At 36.7% G+C, this 19,751-nt stretch overlaps 1 protein-coding gene across 1 annotated transcript in view; it reads left to right on the forward strand.

The window, feature by feature from the left end:
• Positions 1 to 2,871: 2,871 nt before the first annotated feature.
• CDKL5 (cyclin dependent kinase like 5) overlaps positions 2,872 to 19,751 on the forward strand; it is a 75,155-nt gene continuing 58,275 nt past the window's right edge. Inside the window, exons 1-2 of the mRNA XM_062514966.1 lie at positions 2,872 to 2,935; positions 3,476 to 3,510. Of these exons, the coding sequence (XP_062370950.1) occupies positions 2,872 to 2,935; positions 3,476 to 3,510 (99 nt within the window). The remainder of the gene's footprint in view (positions 2,936 to 3,475; positions 3,511 to 19,751) is intronic.

Genomic DNA, 19,751 nt, shown 5'->3' on the forward strand with positions numbered 1-19,751 from the left:
AAATTGGGCAGAAAGCTGCCTGGAGCTAGTGTAAAAGAGATGGGTCACTCGAGTGCAGTTTTCTTTTGGGAGTCCCCCTGGGCTACCCATGATGTCACTCAGTCATTATGCACTTTGGGGAGAATTAGGGAAGTTGGTTTGTGTGTTTCTTTGGGCCAGCTGAATTGTGTCCCTAATGGAGAGTGAACATCAGTAAGTTAGTTGTCAGAGTTTTACCTTGAAGGAATTACATGCAGGTGCTTCTCTGGGTGCCATGAATCCAGGGGTGGCAGGGGATCAGCTTTCTGTGGCTCTTCTAATGAACTGAAAAGGGAGGATAGGTCATCAGAGGGGACAAGATGTATAGTATTGAATTTCATACAACCACAGACTGTTAGGAGTTAGAAAGGACCTTAAAGATTATCTTCTCCCACCCCTCCCTGCCATGTGCAGGAACACCTTCCACTAGACAGGATGCTCAAGGCTTTATCCAACCTGGCCTTTAACACTGCTGGGGTTGGGGATCCACAACCTCCCTAGTCGGGTGATTTCAGAAAGGAAGATCAGCTGCTTGCAAGTCTAATCTTTATTCCCAATAAAAAGCTAGAATTCATGCTGAATAAACTTGCAGAACTGAAAATAACAAATAAAAATAGTGGATCACAAGTTGCAGGCTTATATAGCTTTAAGTAGTTTATGAGAAATTTAGAAATTATGAATGAGGGACAAAGGAAACTGCATCTAAATTTCTTCTTGAGTTTTTGGTACATTATCTCATAAGTTTCTTCACCGTTTCATCATGTATCTAGGAATTGTTGTGTGCACTGTAAGGCAAAATGAGTGTACAGTGATACAGAAGATAAGTAATCAATTTATCACAAGCTAATTTCTGGACGGACTTGTCAGTGAATAATGTTGAGAACTGAAGTAACAGATTTGGTGATATTACTGAATAGTGCTAACAGAAAACAATATATGTTTTCTGACTTTTCCTTTCTTTCTGGGAAGTAATTTTGCTGTTCTGAATTTGGCTGACCAGTTTTGTTACATCTTGCTTCCATCATGGTGGCATTAATGGTTGCTTCAAGGTCTCTGTAGCAGTGTTTTTGTCCCTCAGCTGCAGCATGGGGACAGTCAGCTGCACCCTGTGCCTGGCACCAGCCTGTTTCAATAGAAAGCTGAAGCAGCTCAGTGCAGGCTCTGTTCTCTTGTTGATGGGTGCAACTCAACAGATGCTCCTGTTTTTCCAGGACCTCAGTTTTTTCAGTTCATTACTGTAACCAGAAAGTCTGGACAAACAGCAAAAAGGCTTTTGTGAGAAGGAGATGCCAAATGAAATAGGGGGAGAGCATATGGAAGGGAAAGGAAAGAGTATTTTGTACAATTACCAAGTGAAGAAAAAATCGATTAATTAAAACAGTAAATTAAACCACTGAAATAATTAATAAAGGACGGGGCAGCTTTTTTTAAAAAAAAAAAAAAAAACAGCAAAAGCAGACCAGAAAACCTTAACTATCCCTTTAATTTGGAGCTCACTGCTTTATTTTAGAATTACTGTGGTTGATTAACTCTGGAGTTGCTTCTAAAATAACAAGCCCTCCCCACATGATCTGCCTGTGTCTTGCTGAAGCAAATGTCATTGTGATTCCCCTCCACCCTTGAGTTATCCTTTTGTTGTTTGTGACCTGGTCAGCACTGGGCTTTTGGCCAGCACCCCTGGTTTATAGTGAGATCCCATTTGTGTGAGCTGAACCCAGCTTTATTGGGTCACGCTCACACATAACTTAATTAAATATATTCACTTCCATCCTGCCATCTTGTTCTTCATGAGTAGTTCTGTCCTTGAATCACTGAATTGTAAAGATGACATACTTCCAATTCATGCTGTAATCATTTCAGGGTTTTTTAATTCCCCATTTTTGAATGTGGGATATATGCCTTAGGGGAGCAAATGCAGTCTGAATTAGTAAAACCAAATTTTGATGGGTTTTGTTTATCAAACTTCTGATAGTATAACAGAGAAGTGGTGAGCCTAAAACAGGCCAGAAATTTTGTTCTTTTCTCTGAAAAAATATATGTAATTGCTTAATTTGAAAAATTACTTCAGTGTTTGGGGAGCATGGAAAAAACCCTTTGAAAACATTTTTTTTTGTTTTGTTTATGACATTTCTTAAATAGGCTTAAATGGAAATAATGTTAAAATCTCATTCCTAATCAGTCTAGCAAATTAATTTTTTTTAAAATAATCACAGAAGATGGTAGTAGAAAGCTATTTTTCCCTGTAGAGTGTTTTTTCTGCCATATCCTTTTCATCATTACAGTGGACAAATATGAAATTAACTAAACAAAATTTATTTTTATACCTAGCTGTCAACATACACCAAGCAGACCGTAAATAATTATAAGCTTATTTTTGCTTACTGAGGTAGTTCCTGTCAGCATTTTTGTTTGCTTCTGTTCTGTAGAAAATTGCTTTTTGCCACTTAGTTATTGTTCTAATGGACATCCTGTGTATGGGATTACAAGGCCAGCTGTTGAGTCAGATGTGTGGTCTCAATGGGTTCTGTCCATTTTACCTGCTGCTAAACTCTCCTGGTAATAAAATGTGGAGGTAAATTCATTGTCTCCTAAAATTATTAGACTGTATTGGTGTGATGTCTGTATACCATTGCTTTCTCTTCCTGAAATAAATCAAAGTACTAACTATGTAATTTTCTGTTCTTTCCCCAGGAATCTATTGATTGCCTAGAAATTAAAAGAGGGTGTGAGAACTCTGATCAAGGTGGAAAGTTTTTTTCCAAGAGCCTTTTCCCAACTGCCTTTTGCAGAATCTGCAGACAGTCCCATTTGTGCCATGTTTTGTGGCTCTCACCGTAAGAGGAATTTGTCTTGATGAAGATTCCTAACATTGGTAATGTGATGAATAAATTTGAGATCCTTGGGGTTGTAGGTGAAGGTAAGTAGTATCTTAATAAAAGATTAATTAGAATTTTATATAGATTTGACTTAGTCCTCTTGTTGATAATAAGTTACCAACTGCAAAACGTTTATTGTATGTGTTTATTACCTATAGCTTCTGCTAATTTCTTTGTCAGATGGATGGAGAAGTTTGGAAGCTTAAAGGAAGGGAGTAATAGAACAGTTTTGTGAGGGCTTGGGGTTTTTTTGTGTTGTTGTTGTTTTTTTCCTTTTAAAAGTTTAATATATTGATTTCTCATTAGTGGTACTAGGGAAATGCAAGTTATCAAACTTACCTGCAAGAGTATTTTTTTAAAAAAATACTTTCTGTGTTTTAAAATCCATTTACTTTTGAGCAATATTTATGAAATTGTTTCATTGTACAGAGATTTAGTTCCTGTACATGCAAGTTCTGGATAATAATACTGGGAACAATGTTACTTCTATACTTAAGAGGTTTCTGAGCACTCTTTTACCTTGCCACTTTATTTTTTTTTTCTGCTTTGGGATGGTTTATCTCTTATCTTCTTTGTTTCAGGAGCCTATGGCGTTGTACTTAAATGCAGACACAAGGTAAGTGAATTGCTTTTAAGTCAGAGGGAAATGGTGCTTAAGTGAAACAGTGACTTTTGATGAGAAATAGCATCTTAATATGTATTAGGTGTGGCATCTGGGGTGTACATTTTCTTGCAGTCAGTTACTTAATAGCAATCTTAATTGCAAGTTTCAGGGAAAATGGCTATATCTAGTACCAAATCTCAATTTTTTGTGTTTAATATTTGTCTGAAATATTACTAATGTTTCATTAATTTCAACTAAGAGAATTTTTAAGAAAAGAGACCAAAAAATTATTTTGGAACACAGTTTATGCTCAGGCAGTCTTAATTAGAATGTGAAACTATTTGCCAAATACTGCTGTAGATGCACTTAGTTGTCTTGGAAGCAGCAGGGGAGAGAAAGGGGAGCCCATGAGGGATTTCAACATCTGCAGGATGATCAAATGGCAGTAAGAAAGCAGTGACTTTTTTGGTTGTTGATTTTAATTTGGAAAAGGAAGAAGTTAAAAAGGAGAGAAAAAACACTGTTTGATGCAAAAATGAAGTCTGGCAACCTGTCTGTGCTGTTTTAACTAGTGTGTAAGTTGGATGTATCTTAACCTGAGGCTCATCAACACAGAACTGACACAAACTACTTTGCTGTCTTCAGAGCTGCTGTGTAGTCCTTTAACAAAACAACTTCTCTGAAGCAAAGCATTTCAGAACCATAGAATTGTAGCGATCCAAGAATATATAAACACCTTTTTATGTCGTTCATACCTTTTTTATAGAAAAATATAAGGACTGTGCAGAGGGTTTGTGTTCCTATAGTGACTTTTAGCATGTACACAGAAGGGCTTTTGCACATGCCATGTGGTTCTCTCTGGTATGTCTTACACTGTTGTGCTGACTTAAAGAAGGTTAAAAAAATTAAGAATTTAAGATCCTATCTCAGGGTGAAGCCTTGTTGGGCTTGGGGATGTATAACAGTCAATAGAGTGACTTAGTTAAATTAGGTCTTTTTAGGTAATTATGGTGTGAAAATTCAGGGCAAGTAGTTTGAGAACACCAGGGTAGTGATGGTACAGTTTGTACTAGGTAGCTCAATTCTTTGTGGAAAGTAACCTCACCCAGACACAAGAAGTTTCTAGAATTCCTTGCATTGCTGAGTGAAATTTAAGCTGTGCATGTCTGTTCATGCTCATGCAAAAGAGTTCATTACTTTAAAAGTATGATATATTGGCTGGGTAATCTGTTGTCCAGGTTCCTATGGGAATACTTTGCAGCACACCAGATGACTAGAAAGAAAAGGCTTTTCTTCAGCAAAGTGTTCTAACAGCCTGTTTAAGCCTGTAAAAGACTGCTACCTTCCTTGAGAGCATTTAAATCTTTTGGTAGTTGCACCATTTTTTTCCTACAGCTTCATCTTGATAGAAACAGCTGTGCTAAAGGTTGAAAACAAAGTGGTATTTCTTTAATCTTCTAGCAAGTGGGTTTACTAAGACCTAGGGTTTCCAGTTTTTGGAGATCTACAGAAAAGGTGAGGTATGTTGCTGTGTTCATCTAACTGATTTATGATTCTCACTTAAAACAAGCTGCACCAAGCCTTTGAGAGCAGATGAGTTTAGGAGCTATCTATTTTACAAAAAAAAAAAAAAACAAGAAAAAAAAACAGAGCAACTATCTAAAAGTTAAGTGTTGGCCTTTTCTTCTTGTATAGGAAAACAAAGATTAAATACACTTTCATACAGTCTTAACAGACTTATCTGGAAATGCAAGGATGGATGGTTTGGGGTTTTTTGTTTGCATGTTTGGGTTTCTGGTATTTTTTTTGGTTTTGTGTGTGTGGTTTGTTTTTTTGTTTTGTTTTGTTTTGTTTTTGGTTTTTTTGGGTTTTTTTGTTTTTTTGTTTTTTGTTTTTTTACTGTTTGGCTACTGGTGGGCATACTTTTGAACGTCGAAGTATTTGTATTAATGTTTATAAATAGTGGTAATATGCCAGGGTCAAATTCCCAGCTGTTTTAAATCAATGTATCTCCACTGTATTTTTGAGAGGGTAAATAAATTTTGTGTGAAATGAGGAGACAACCCTAATTGCAACAATTTTCCAACATATAATCCACTAGTGCTTCAGTAAATATGTAGCTTTTTATGTCAGTGCATTTCATTGGCATGTGTATATAGATTTAAGTAGGAGAAAATGGCATAAGGAACAAATACCTTGTCATTATTATGTTTTCTTCCTTTGCTAAGGGAACATTACCAGAAAAGCTAAAGTAGCTCCTCTAGAATGACTGTGTTTACATTATTATACAGCCTGGTTTTATCCCAAATCCTTCATTTCTAACTGTGGCTTGTGCATAAAGATTACTTGTTTATCTGAGGGTATTTTTCTGATGCTAGGCTAATACAAATAATGTTGAAAAAAAGCAGAGATGACGTTCTGAATAGGCTTTTTTCCTATTTCTTCATTTAGTCAGAGGATATTTCCTAAGGAAATACACTGAAGTACGTTGTGTTCAAAAAGACTGGAAATACATTTGATAGTTACAAACTATTTAGAAAGGTTGTCTTGGCTTATTTGGATTTTAGCTGTTTTCTGAAAAGAAAAGCAACTTGAGCAGTTCAGCAGTGTCAGAGATCGTGGCTGAGGAAAAGAATCTTTGCTAATGTTTAAGACTTGTCAAATGTTTGCACTTTAAATAAAACCAGTATACCTTTTACTTTAGAAAGTGGTCTTGCTGCTTCATGCAGAGTTGTTGGGCAATAACATAATAGGAAGATGCTGTGGTAAAGCCACAGGTCTCCAAAGATGGGCACATGGAGAAGGAAACCTAAATAAAATAATTAAGCCAAAAGCCAGTGGGAAAAGGAAATGTTACACTGTAAGGTAATAAACTGTTTATAGGAGGAACACTGACAATTGCAGCTGCAAGTAGTGTTTGTAGAAATGAGGTGAGTACATCCTTAGATGCCTGAGATCAGTGGAGACTGTCTAGGTGGAGAAGATGATGACACTGGAACAGGGATTGTTTCTTAGGTTGAGGCAGAGCTCACCACTCAGCCAGGCTGGAGAGGAAGACTGGTTCATACGAGCAGGCAGCCAAACCATGAGAAGCATTTGGACAATGCTCTCAGACAAGTGCTCTGTTTCTTGGGATGTCATGTGCAGAGCCAGGAGTTGGACTTTGGCGATTCTTGTGGGTCCCTTCCAACTCAGGACATTCTGTGATGCTATGCCTATATACATATATTTGTATGTATAAATCTATGGTAGTTTTTTAGGTTAGCCAGCTGTGCTGGAAGGTGTGTGGTGATGCAGTTCTCTAAAAGCATAGTTGAAATGGATGAAATCTCCTTGACTTCTCCTTCTCTTACAGTGTGCATGTTACCAAAGGCCTTGAACCAGTGGGAATACAGTTTAACTATTTGGAAGTTTGGTGCCAGTTGTTCTTATATATTCAACATCTGCCTAATGAGATTTTTGTTTTTCTTTTATTTTAGAAACATGTCTTGTTTTGGTGGTTCTCAATAGTATGAAGCATTTTTAGACCTTTGAGATAAGCACCACTCAATTCTTATATTAAAAACAAGCAAAAAGAAATGTTCGTTAGAATTATTTGGCACTTCGGTGCATTGAAGAATAATGAAGACTAACCTCTGGAATAGGTTTAATACTTCCAGGAAATGTCTTCTTAGCCTGATACTTAATTTTGTCTTGTTTGAGCCTTCTGTAATACTCTTGCACTGTGTTCTGCTAAGTTGTTTATCTGCCTCAGAATACATGAAAAATATTTGCTGACCTCTTAAAGAAAGGTGTAGTTTACTCATTAGAAAATATAATGGTTATGCATATGTAGCAGAATCGTTAAATTTCTTTTGAGTATCTCAGCCTTTTTCATGTCTTTTATTACTAGAACACCTACAGACCAGCAGGGTCATAGTTTTCTTAGTTTTCCCGTTGAGACTAATTTTTTTTTGTTGTTGTTGTTTCTACAGGTAACTCACTGCTTCACACTTCACACTGTTTGTGTTAGAGCAGAGTCAGGAATTCCCCTTTTACCAATGCTGGCCAACTTGAGAAAATTTTCCCATGACATTGCTGTGCTTTGAGGAAGTAATTCTTGTAGAACAACCAGCCCTCATAAACTCCTTTGCCCTTCAGGGCTGTCTCTAAGCAGATCCTAGAACAAGCTGACATCTGTTCTTTTGGAAGTCCAGGGTTGTATTTCTATTGTCCCTCTCTCTTAATTTGTTCAGAATCTTAAATTCCACTGTCATGGTGGAGATGCTTGTCTGTTGTAATACCCATAAGAAAGGCACGCAGGCTCTGTCACTTGTGATACAAAGTGCTGCTTCTTTATTGAGTGTTAACTTCTCTATAATAAAGTCAAAATGGAACAGGTGGTCTTACATCCCTTTTAGATGCTAGAATCTTCAGTTGTGCAGCATCAAAATGGCCTCTGATCAGAATGCAGCACACTGTGTAGATCAGTCTGTAAAAAGGTTTTTTTCACTATTTTCATTATTTAGACTGTTACAGGATTATTTTAAAAGAAAACTCCTAGTCACTTCTATTGTGAAACAGAAAGATGTTCTTGGGACAGCTTCTTGCTACATCCCTAGATAAAGGCACAACCACTCAGGTTATGTAGCTTCAGATGCTGGTACCATGGTACATAGGAGATGCTGCTCCTCTGATACAATGACCTGGCTGAGTCCAGGCAGTTGAACCTGGGCCACCTCAGATGAACTCGGGTATGCATTACTAATTTCTCTATGTACAGTGGTCTTCTGTCAGGGATGCACATTGCCCATTGCATCTGGGGTTATCATCAGCCTTCACATTCCTGTTGGCTCGTTGATCGGTGTCAAGCAATTGCCTTCTCTGTTTTCCAAAAACCTGATTGTCTCCATCACGCTGTATTACCTTTGCAGCAACTTTGGAGTGCACCAAGTCCTCTGTGAAGACTGGACTTCGTTGGAAGACTTCCCTTAAAAAGGCTTTATCTATTTTGCTCTCTTCATAAGGTGCTTTGAAGCAGATGTTTTTTCTAATGTAGTCTGTGGTTTTCTGTCTCCTAACCCTCGTGAAAAATCTTTAGACTTCTGTCTTTGCTATTTGAAAGCAAATGTACTGCATTCAGGCACCCCTCTGCTCTGCAAGGATCTACTCACATTCTTAGGATATTTAACAGAAGATGAGCTGTGTCTGTTGTGGCAGAGCTCTGGTCATACAAGTTATTCCACTACATTTTCTGTAACCCTAAAGAGTGGTTTCATCATCCAGGATGACAGGTAGTTCAGATAATTCATATTTCTAGAACTGTGCACTGATTCGTCGTTCCTCCTGGTCTTTTCTCAGAAATTTTATGTGCAGGCACCAGGACCCTGGTTATGCTGCTTTCACAGACCAAATGAGAACTTCACAATCGTAGAAAATTTGGGTTTTCTCTAATATTGTCATAAAAGCAGAGTGTTCTGAATTTCCCTGGTGGACATTATAATCTCTTTTGTAGCTCTCTTCTGCTGGTATTATTAACACCTTTGCACTTTAAATCTGCTAACCATTTTTTTTGTTGAGTTCCTCTTTAGTGTAAAAATAAAAAGGTCAATGTGCTTGTTTGTAAAAACTGCAGTCTTTTTCAGTGTGTTGTATTCTTTTCATGCACTTTCTTTAGATTTGGCTCTCAAGGCTCCTTAGCTCCCCAGCATGTGTTAAGTCAAGTACTTAGATTGAAGAACAGAGTCATTGCAGTTTATCTTTAATGTTTATGGTATTATCTTTTGTACTGAAATGGGTACAGCTCTTTTTTGTTTTACTTTACATGTGACTAATTTGACAGTAGTTCCTGTTTGGTTGATTGAGAAACTAAAATGATGAGTAAATGAAAAATCTCAAAATGAGGCCAGATTGCTGCCTGTGTTTTTTCCCCTTGTCTTCAAATTTTTTGCTATTTTTTAAAAAATGTAATTAAAAACAATATGCTCATTTTCTCAATTGATCAAATTTGGTTTGATTTTGTGGCAAGATTTTTGGTTTTAATCATTACCAGGATAAAATCTCTGTGCAGCATACTGTTTTCTTTCAGTAATGGCAGTTTACCTATGGAAGATTATTCCATTAATGCTGTTGTTCCCTGGGCTAAAGCATCGTATCACTGGTGGGTTTTTGTGCTAAAACTTGTGTGAAACACATAAAATGAATATGAGACATTTTGGACTTTCTGGATAAATAGTTTGCCAGTCGTAAATGTTTGCAGTAGTCAAAGTTGAGATCTGTCCTAAGTATTATGTGAAGAAAATAGAGCTATTACTTAAGTAGTAGTGCTGAAAGTCATAGTAACTCTTTAATAACCACTTGCTTCAACTTCACTGTGAGGCAGTGGATAACCTTTTGAATTCCTTACAGAATTCTGGTGTGAAATGCTTGATATAGTGTATTTATTTTGTGGACTTCCAAACTCTATTTCTGTGGCATTCCCTTGAGTGCAGCTGTGAGAGGCAACCTTGATTTGTGCTGATTCACTTCAGGTATTGCTTTCTATACGTGTAAGAGACATACAATGAATGTCTATGACTGCTTCCCCTTCAGGGTAGATGTGAGTGTGGTATTAACAGTTTATAAAGCTTTCATTTTTCACTGATGTATCGTGACATTTGTCTTAACCTGAACCTTGTCCATAGTCCTCTCAGTCCCTTGTGGCAGGTGGAAACAGATAAATAGATAGCATTATATTAATGTGTTTTAAATATGATTGATGTTAATAAAGTGCTGAGTTGCATTCCACTAAGTGGAAGATTCCTATGTGTATTGTTAGTGCTTCCAAGATCAGATAGTTGTGCAAAATGGAACATAGAAACTGAACTTGCTGAGCTCCCACAGCTTGAGCAGACCACCACTAATTCAGTCTCACCTCTCACCCCCAAAGTGGGCTGTAATATTCTCCGTATCAAAATACTTCTGCCTTTTATTTCTTTTCCTCAAAATCTTATTCCCAAGTCTCTCTTGTTCTTCAGTTATTTTTAAACAATGTTTTTCATAATACATTTCTTAATAAAACCTGTTAAAGCACTAATTTTTAGGAAACTATCAGATTCTAAAATTACTTACCCACACTACTGGAAAAAAAAATTAGATCTCTGTTTGGTGTTTTCCTAATTTCCTCAAAGTCTGAGTCCTGGGATTTACTGAAGTAAACATTTGGGTTTGCATTTGTAAGGCTATGTAGGATGAGGGGATGAAGTACTGTAGTCCCAGATCTTTTTTTCATTGCTTTTATTGTTTTCTGTCTGTTATTTCTGTTATGTGTTGCTAAGATATGCTCTGTTTCAAGGTTTTACTTAATTTGATCTTACATAAACCCTTGCTGTCTTTATTAGTTGCATACAATGATTTCTTTAGGAGGGCCTGGCCAGAGTTCAACAAAGTGGACATGAATGCATTTTTAAATGCATTAAGTTACAAGAGGTAATGGTAAGAGTGGTTTAAGTTGGATATTAGGAAAAGATTCTTCACCCAGAGGGTGGTTGGGCACTGGAACAGCTCCACAGGGAGGTGGTCACAGCACCAAGCCTGACAGAGTTCCAGAGATATTTGGACAATGCTCCCAGGAACATGGTGTGATTCCTGGGGTGTCCTGTGCATGGCCAGGAGTTGGACTCAGGGATCCTTGTGGGTCCTTTCCAGCTAAGAATATTCTATGATTTTATGAAAGTTAATGTTTTTTTTTTTTAATAACATAAGTCACTTTGTAGCCATATCAGTGGAGTGATTCTGCTTTGGTGTCTGCAGTTGTACTGTGTTGTTTCCCTTTGAGTCTTTTTTGACAATCCAGACTTGTGTTTGAAAGTTCCCTTGTAGAATATCCATTCCCTTACCTCCTCCTTTTGTGCTTGTCATGTTATGTACCCTGCTCAGATATGGATGGTATTCAGTATTAAAAATTCTCATTCCGTCCCTCCTTTGCTCCTGACAGCTAATATTTAGAAATGGAAGGTGTAGGGGAAAGATAAGAGACAGAACTTTCAGAATGGAGAAATTAACTTGCTGTGGAGGGGGATAGTAAGAATTACTTTTTTTCAGATGTGTTCAGTTTAAAGCAGTACAGTGTGAGGGTGTTTGCTCTCAGTGCCTTGAATTAGGATGGCTTAAGTTGGCTTGTCCATTTTAACATTTCATGCAGTACAAAGCTGGGGTGCAGGGATACCTGATGCTGCAGAAGATCTTCAAAACAAGAATGATGAGGGAGACAAACAGGGGATCACCCTTGTACTTCAGTAAGGAAGGTAGCTGAAAGAAGCATAGAAACCTGAGTTAAAAATAACAAGAGTGATTCATCTTGCTTTATAAAGATATGTAAAATGTATTACCGATGGTTCTCAATTTAAATTAAGTCAAAGATAAGCAATTTGTTGCAATCACAGTATCTCAGATCAGTATTTCTTTTAGTCACACAGTTTTTTAGTTGGTCACACTAATGGCTTTGAATAAACCAGACATATTTTGCCCTTTTTCTTTTGTTTCTTAAAGAAACTGTATGTATTTTTGATAGTATTTTACATAATCTTTTTTATGAATTCTTGCTGTGAGTAATGGTGTTGCTAAGTGAAAGGTTACTGCTTATGCCACAAATAAGAGCTTTGCTAGGAATATTGCCAGTAAATAAACAAGCCCCCTAGTAGTTGCTGCAAACTCCATCTGCAAAGGGATTATATATCATTACACTTGTAATAATACAGGAATCATACTCAGACCTGCAGCAGTGTGTTCTGTGGCTGCCCTTAATGGCTCTTAATTGCAAACAGCTTGTAAAGCTGTATCTCATTTTAAGGTCCTTGTAAGTGAAATCTTGTTTTTAAGTGTGGATGTGATAAGCACCCAAAGCAGGACCATCCATACAAATTATTTTTTTATTACAAAAAGTTGAAAATGTTATGCTGAAAATTAAAGTTTAGGAACAGGACTACAGTATTTCTTAGAAGCAGTAGTGGAAGAAATTGAAATAGATGAGATTTAGAGACCTGATGTAGGGTCTTGGATCATTAGGAAAGTAGCGGTGCAAGTGAGGGAATTTATAGTTAATGCAAATTAATAGATGGGTGAGGGAACAGCATATGGCTAATTATAGGACTACATCTGTAGTAGTATGAACTTGGTTGAATATTGGATTACAATTTGGTCTTGTCATCAAATTGAAAATTACTGTGTAGCATAATTGATGCAAACAAAATGGTATTTCTAAATTTTAGGCTAATTGTTTTCTTGCGAGGATTCTTGTAGAGTTTTTAAACTTTTCTAGGACACATGAGAAGCTCTAAGAGTGCTAAGATAATCATTGATTCCTGAACACTGTGTATTTAAACAAAGGCCACTAAGAGCACAACTCTGTGTTTCAGAAGATCATTTATGTCGATTATTAAATGTAGCATGGCAAAAATGGGTCTGGATCATCTGTTTGTCCCTCAAAATTATTTGTAGCAACCAAGATGATCTAAAGTTTAAATGCACTAAAGTGTTTTGAATATGCCATTCACATTACCTTATTTTCTTAATTTTTTTTGTGTGCAAATTTGAAGTAATTTTTCTAAAAAAAATTAGGAGTCCTAGAAAATGAGCATTTGTAAATAGGTAAAACATTGACAGTAACAGTAAATGCTTTTATATAATTTAATTTTTTTTCTGAAAACTATAGGCACTATATTTTTTCATCAGTATAAGATTACAGTGTGGTTTAAAATAGTAAGTTGTCCCTCTGAATATCCTTGTTAAAGCAATTTATATTTCCTTGATTACTCACTTCTTTGTAATTCTGAACTCATGGAATATCCTCCTAAAATATAAAAAACTTTCTATACTTTTTGAATAAAAACTCTTGGAATTTTTAACTTCTTTTGCAGTATAGTGGTATTTACTTCTCATTCAAAGCCTGGAGAGCAATAAATGAGGAAAAAAGGAACATAGTTTTCTTTTATACCATTACAGCTGTTAACATTTGTACAAATTTTTAAATTCTTGTGCAAAGGACAATTCTTGTGCAAATTTAAATTCTTGTGCAAATTGCACTTATGTGTGGTTTGAACACAGCTAAAAGCCTAAGTAAGGGACTAGACAAACCTGGCATCGGAGTGTGGTGATCAAGAAATTTTGGATACAGTGGGAAGGCAGGCTGAGCTCTTGTATAGGGGTCACTTTTGCTAAGACTGTTTTGTGCCCTTTTTTCAACCAATAGCAGTTGTTAAATGGTTGCACAGAACTGGAGTAATTCTTTATGATGTCTATGCCTTATGCATGCATTGCAGTTCTGAAGCTCTTCAGAACATATACTTCTTTTTGCTGTATGTAGCTGCACTTGGACAATAAAACTTGATGAGTCTGCTGCTTGCTTTTTTCCAAGAATAGTCCAATTGCATGCTAGCTTCTCCTTTTCTAAAGTATATCTATTTAATCTGCTTTCGATTTAAGATAAAAGCTAAAACATTGTCTGGATTTATAAAGTATTTGTATTTTCACTACCCCGATTCATTTTAGTTTAAATTGCTAAATTTGACCAGTCTTTGAGCAAGTTCCTTTTAAGCCCTAACACTGTAGAACATAATGGCTTTGCCCATTATGAAAAATCACACATTTTATGCAATTGTATTTTCACTTTTTCAGATGCGTAGCAAAGTGAGGATTTGTTTATGAACAGAACAGGTAACTCTTTTTTGGAAACAGGTACCAGCACTGCTCTCCAATTTTGCAGTTGCTTGCACCTTAAAACCTTTGATAAGGCATCTTCTCTTTCTTCTTCCACATGAAGACTAAGTTTCTGTACAGTGCTGGGTTTAGAAAAATTAGTATAGTGAAGTTCAGTGTCAGTCTTGCATAAAGGGAGGGTAAATATTTGCAGGTCTTGAAGTGAAATGTCTGTATTCATGAATGCCCATTTCATGGTTTCATTCACTTGTACCATTGTATCCACATGCTTAGAAGTAGAAAGGGATGAGTGTGTGCTCATGAGAGGTGTCTGATTTGGGCAGTGTCTCCAGGGTGCAGGATGGAGGATGAAGGTTAAGAACTTTTGAGTCCCTACTTCACCGCTGAAGTTTCTCTGGGTGGTGATGACAAACTAATTCTTACATCTTTTGTGTATATATTAGGTTTAGATGTTGTCTGTTGTTATGGGATGGTCCTTCGGTTCAATATTGCTTTCTTGACTTCCATAGGCATGTTTTCTGCTTTTTCTTGTTTGGAGTTTGTGTTTGAAAAGTATATTTATAATCTGTTTCCTTGGTGGGCTAACAGAAGATTGGCTCACATATAGTAAGCTGCAAGGTTGTGGCCATCCTCATGTTGGGGGACACATGGTCTGCTTGTGACTCAGCTTTGCTGCAACCTTCTGGGCTTGGCACAATGTTTTACTCAATTTTACTTTTGAAGCACTGTCCCATGAACAATATTCTTGATTATCAACACTGTTTTTTCTTGAAACCTTGTGCAGTTTCTTCTCATGCTCACGCATGCTTGTATGTGCACTCTCCCAGGGCTTCTCCCAATATTCTATCAATACTAACCCTGATCTGTTACACGCTCCTGCTGCAGAAACGAGATGCATGTGTTCTCTGAAAGGGTGGTTGTTCTGTTTCCAGTTCTTGGCATAGAAGTGTGCTGCCTTATTAAACAGCTCTCTGAATCGTTCAGTTCAGAAAGAATCCTTGTAGCATTGAGAACTCCTTCCTAAATGCATATTATGAAACATATTTTTCATAGAGTTCTAGGAACAGAAGATTAGCACAGATTCCAGTGTGCTGAAAATTATTTGCAAAACAGTTTTCTTAGACTTAACTTTGGCTGAACAGGATTATCATCATTATTGATTTTCCTTTATAGATTATAGATGTGCTTTAAAATAAAATGTGGTTTTGAGGTATGACAGAGGTAGGTGAAATTTGTAAGTGTTATAATGTGCTGAAATGTGGAAAGATGAAATTCTGTTAAGACCTAAAAAACTTGACTGATTACACTTACACCTACCTGTTCTTTTGACAGTATGTGTCTTGACCAGGAGGCAAGCTATCATCTTGAAATCAATTAACATTTCCAACAGAGATAGAGTAATGCCATGTTTATGCACAGAAATATGTTTCAGGCAATGCCATCTGCAGAGCAGAGCTGACTAGCTGCTGCTTCTACAGAATCAAGTTTTCTGTGACTGTGTGAAAAACTCACCCGAGTGATGCCTACCATTTTTTTCTCCTCAAAGCATCAGTCAGTGAAGAATGGTGTGAAGAAACATATGCAAGATAATATCTGATGGACTTGCGCCCTGGACTCTGAACCTGTTCTAATTTTGCAAGTCCTTCCTGCTTCCACTGCTATAAATGTTGTTGTAGTGCTAAGGAGCTATTTGGGGAGCAAAAGAGAATCAGTAGGAGCTTCCCCAGTGACTTTTAGAAAGGCTGAACACAGGCCAAACAACATCCATCCCATGGACTCTAGCAGGTTAAAAAAAAAATAAATTGCAGGAGTGGCATTTCTCCTCAGAAACTCTGGGGTGTAGTGCCCCCTTCATCCATATTCCTCTGGTAATATAAAAGGGAATGCAGAGTAGATATCTAGATGATGTCAGGATCAGAGGAGTAAATCAAGGGCAATCAGCCTGTCTATAGCATTTCTTGGTTTCTGTTTAGTAGGGTTCTCAATGAAATGGATAGTTTTTAATTTACAGTGCTAAAGATGAACTTCTATTCCTTTACCAGCATCCTTCCAATTACACATGTGCTCATGTACAGAGCTGTGCACCAGTGTGTATACATCTACTCACACGTATTTGTTTAATTAATGAGTTAAAGCATACTGGTCTCTTCTGGTCAGTTTTAGAAAATGCTACTAGCCCGTTCCTTCTGTTGCTTCTACAAAGATTTTTGTATGTACTAGTTAGCACACTGTTACACTTTTCATTTTGATGGATGTAAGGAGAATTGAACACTTGTGACTCAGTATAAAATATGAATGGCATTAAATCTGTTGTTTTATCAAATTATTTAGCAGGCTTGTACAAGGCTTTAACAAAAATATGAATAAAAATTTCACAGCTTAAGTCTTGTGATTGTATTTTCTCAGCTTTCACTTGTCTCTCCATCTGAAGATGGTGTTTCAGGAACTTCTTCTGAAAATGTATCCTTATTGCTAAAGTGTCTTGTGTTTTTTCCTAAATATGTTTATGTGAAGGAAAACTATCTTTTACCACTTCTGAGCTGTTAAAAGAAAAATGAAAATGAAAGGTCTGTTTAGTTTTATAGCTCTGCATCTACAGTAAACAATAAGACCCAGAATTTTTCAATGGAAGAACATGCCCTTCCTGAACAGATCTGGCTAGGAATCAAATTATGAGGGCATAGTTTATTCTTGCAAAGAACAAATATGTGGAAAGAAAAGTAAATGAAAAATTAGGTACAGGGGTCTCTTATCTGTGGATTTATTTGAGGTTTTTCTCTTGGTTTTTAGACTGGGATAGGTTAATAATTAATGTTGTTCAAGGCCACCTATTTATTTTTTGAAGAGGTGGTGGTAATTGGCTATTCAAACAGTACTACCTGAATGAAACCTGTGTGTGGAGGCTAATTCTTTTTTTTTTTTTCCATGAGGATTGATACTGCATTTAGAGTAACCAGTTTATTAATTTGCTAGCTCTTGTATTTATTACTATGTGTCCAGGGCTATTGCAATATAATTTTATACTGCAATGTTGTGGAATTTTTTAAAAATAATAAATCACAGCCAGAATCAGGGTATGATGAAACCAAGTCAGATTTAGCACATTCAGGCACAAATGCTAGTCAACAAACTGCTGTTAAAACTATTGTTTACTCTCTTTACCACCAGAAGGTTTGCTACTATATCAGTTTACAAAGGACAGAAGGCACCCTTCCTCTGAGGAAGCTTTGTTTTCTATATTGCATCTAGTTTAGACCAAGTACTGCAATGAAGCTCCAAGCTTACTTGTACAGGTTTAGCTTTTGGACTTTTGTAGTAATCTTAAATCAAATCTGATGTAGGAATCCTGTTATTAAACATTAATGAGAAATTTTGCTAAGTTCAAGTCCTTTACTCCAAAAAGAATCATAAAGCTTTTCCAAACTCTTACTTTCTTTCACCTCTGTTTAAATGAATCTTTACAGTGCATTGGAAGAGAGAGAAATATGGCTCTAGGAGGTCAATATATAAGATAGATTCTAAATCCATAATTTTCTAATGAAAACCTCTCATGTTAAATATTTGAGTTCTTGCTCAAGGCTCTGATCTGAAGCATTCTTCTGGAAGGTTAACATAAGGAGAAAAACTACTTCTAATGGGGCCTTATTTGCAGGTTATTCTAAGTTTTATTGCTCTCATATAATACCTTTAATTATACCAGAGAAAGGAAATGCAAAGCTCATAGCAGGGATATTTATAGCTTCATGAAGATACTCACCAGTGAACATATACTTTATTCTCTAATATGCAGGTGGAAGAAGAAGGATGAGCTTCAGAAATTCTGGTCTTGCTGCTAGCTATGCCAGATTGGTTTGTGGGATGTGAGAATTGATGCTGCAGTTACGTTGGCAATGGAGAAGTTCTTACTTCAGTAGCACAGTTTGGAATACTTTATTTGTGTTTCTAGCATGTTAATTACAAATACAATCCAGTGGACTGTGATGATCTTAATGTAGCAATGCAACTCAAAGAATAATGATCCAGAGAAAGTCATATCCCTGAGGTAACTAATCTTGATAAGATTTCGAAATGTACCTTAAAAACATGTTCATGCATGTAAGTTTGTGCATGCAAAAATAAAACATACAGACAGAAGGGCTGCAGAGTTAAGTAACTTGGGTGGAATTAATCTCACCCACTGTTTCAGTGCTTAGGTCTTGCATAACCAATCTCCCTCATTTATATAAGTTGAGAGAGTCCAAAATCTGAAAAGCAACTCTTACCATCTGGAAATCATTAAAATCAGTTAAATCATTTAAACCTTCTGGCCAGATCTCCTCTGCCTTCCCTGCTTTTACTAACTGTGGCGAGAGCCCTGATAATTCACACTGAGTATCTAACTCCTAGCTGGCTAAAGCTAAAAGAGAGACTCTACCTTAGGAGGTACTTGGCATTTTATGTAGATTCATTGAATCTTTTAAAACACAGAATATAATTGTTCTCAGTTTAAATTTAGCCTTGGAGGTTGCTGTTTCTATATTATGCATGGAGAAGGGCTTCAGTTTCTTTTGCATATGCCAGTATTTCTAATGAAAGGATTCTACCTTTTCCCCTCAAATACTGCCTTGCTTATACACACCGTGATAAACTTACTCCCCCCCCCCTAATTTTCTAGACTTCTGAAATACAAAATTCATCATGAAGCACCATATGGATGCCCACACAGTTGTCACACAGCTGTCAGCTACTAGTATTTGAGGTGGCATAGCTAGTAACCTGTTGCCTTCATCCCCCATGCATACCAGAACGCTGTGGAATGAGACTCATCTGTGGTTTTAGTGGGTTTGCAGCTATTTCTGAATTCTCACTGCTCCTCTGCTTTCAGTTAAATTGGGTTCCACTAAAATTTTGATGTTCACTGATTCATTTATTTGTTATGCTGGTTTTAACACTACCTTCGGAGTCAAGGTGCCTTACCCGAGTTATCTTTTCCAATCTGTTTTCAGGCTGCATTTGTCTGCCTTCTTTTCCCAGTTTCTTTAGCCTATATATTCCCTGGCCCTTTGCTCTTCACTCTGCACTTTATCCTCTCTCCCCACATAGTGTTTCCAGTGTTTGTGATAATAAACTCAGTGAGATCACACTTTTCCTTCTCCATTTTCCAATAAGTATTTGTTTGTCATGCTTGGGCAAACTTTCTTAGTGAACGTGAATTCTGTGTGGATATCTTTTTTTTTTTTTTTTTTTTTTTTTTTTTTTTTTTTTTTTTTTTTGGTCCTGGCTCAAAAGTACATGTGTTGTGTGTAAGATCTAAAAGTGCAATATGTTAGTCTTATTTGCAGGGGCAGTTTTTGCTAGAAGAGCTTTTTTGAGTCTTCCCAGAACTTCTGTGATGTTTAGACTTTTTTCTCCTTACTGAAATGTAGGGGAAAATACAGTGATCTAGCTATGACTTTTCAAATGCTGAAGAAACTGTCTGAAATAAGTCCAGAAACTCTCTATCTTGATTTAGCTCCAAAGTTGAAATTTCATCTGCAGAAAATGTTAATTTTATGAATACTTAGCTACCATTTCTTATCTGTTAGTAGTAGCAGGAATCT

Source organism: Cinclus cinclus, chromosome 2 (genome assembly GCF_963662255.1).
Source record: "Cinclus cinclus chromosome 2, bCinCin1.1, whole genome shotgun sequence".
Taxonomy (NCBI): domain Eukaryota; kingdom Metazoa; phylum Chordata; class Aves; order Passeriformes; family Cinclidae; genus Cinclus; species Cinclus cinclus.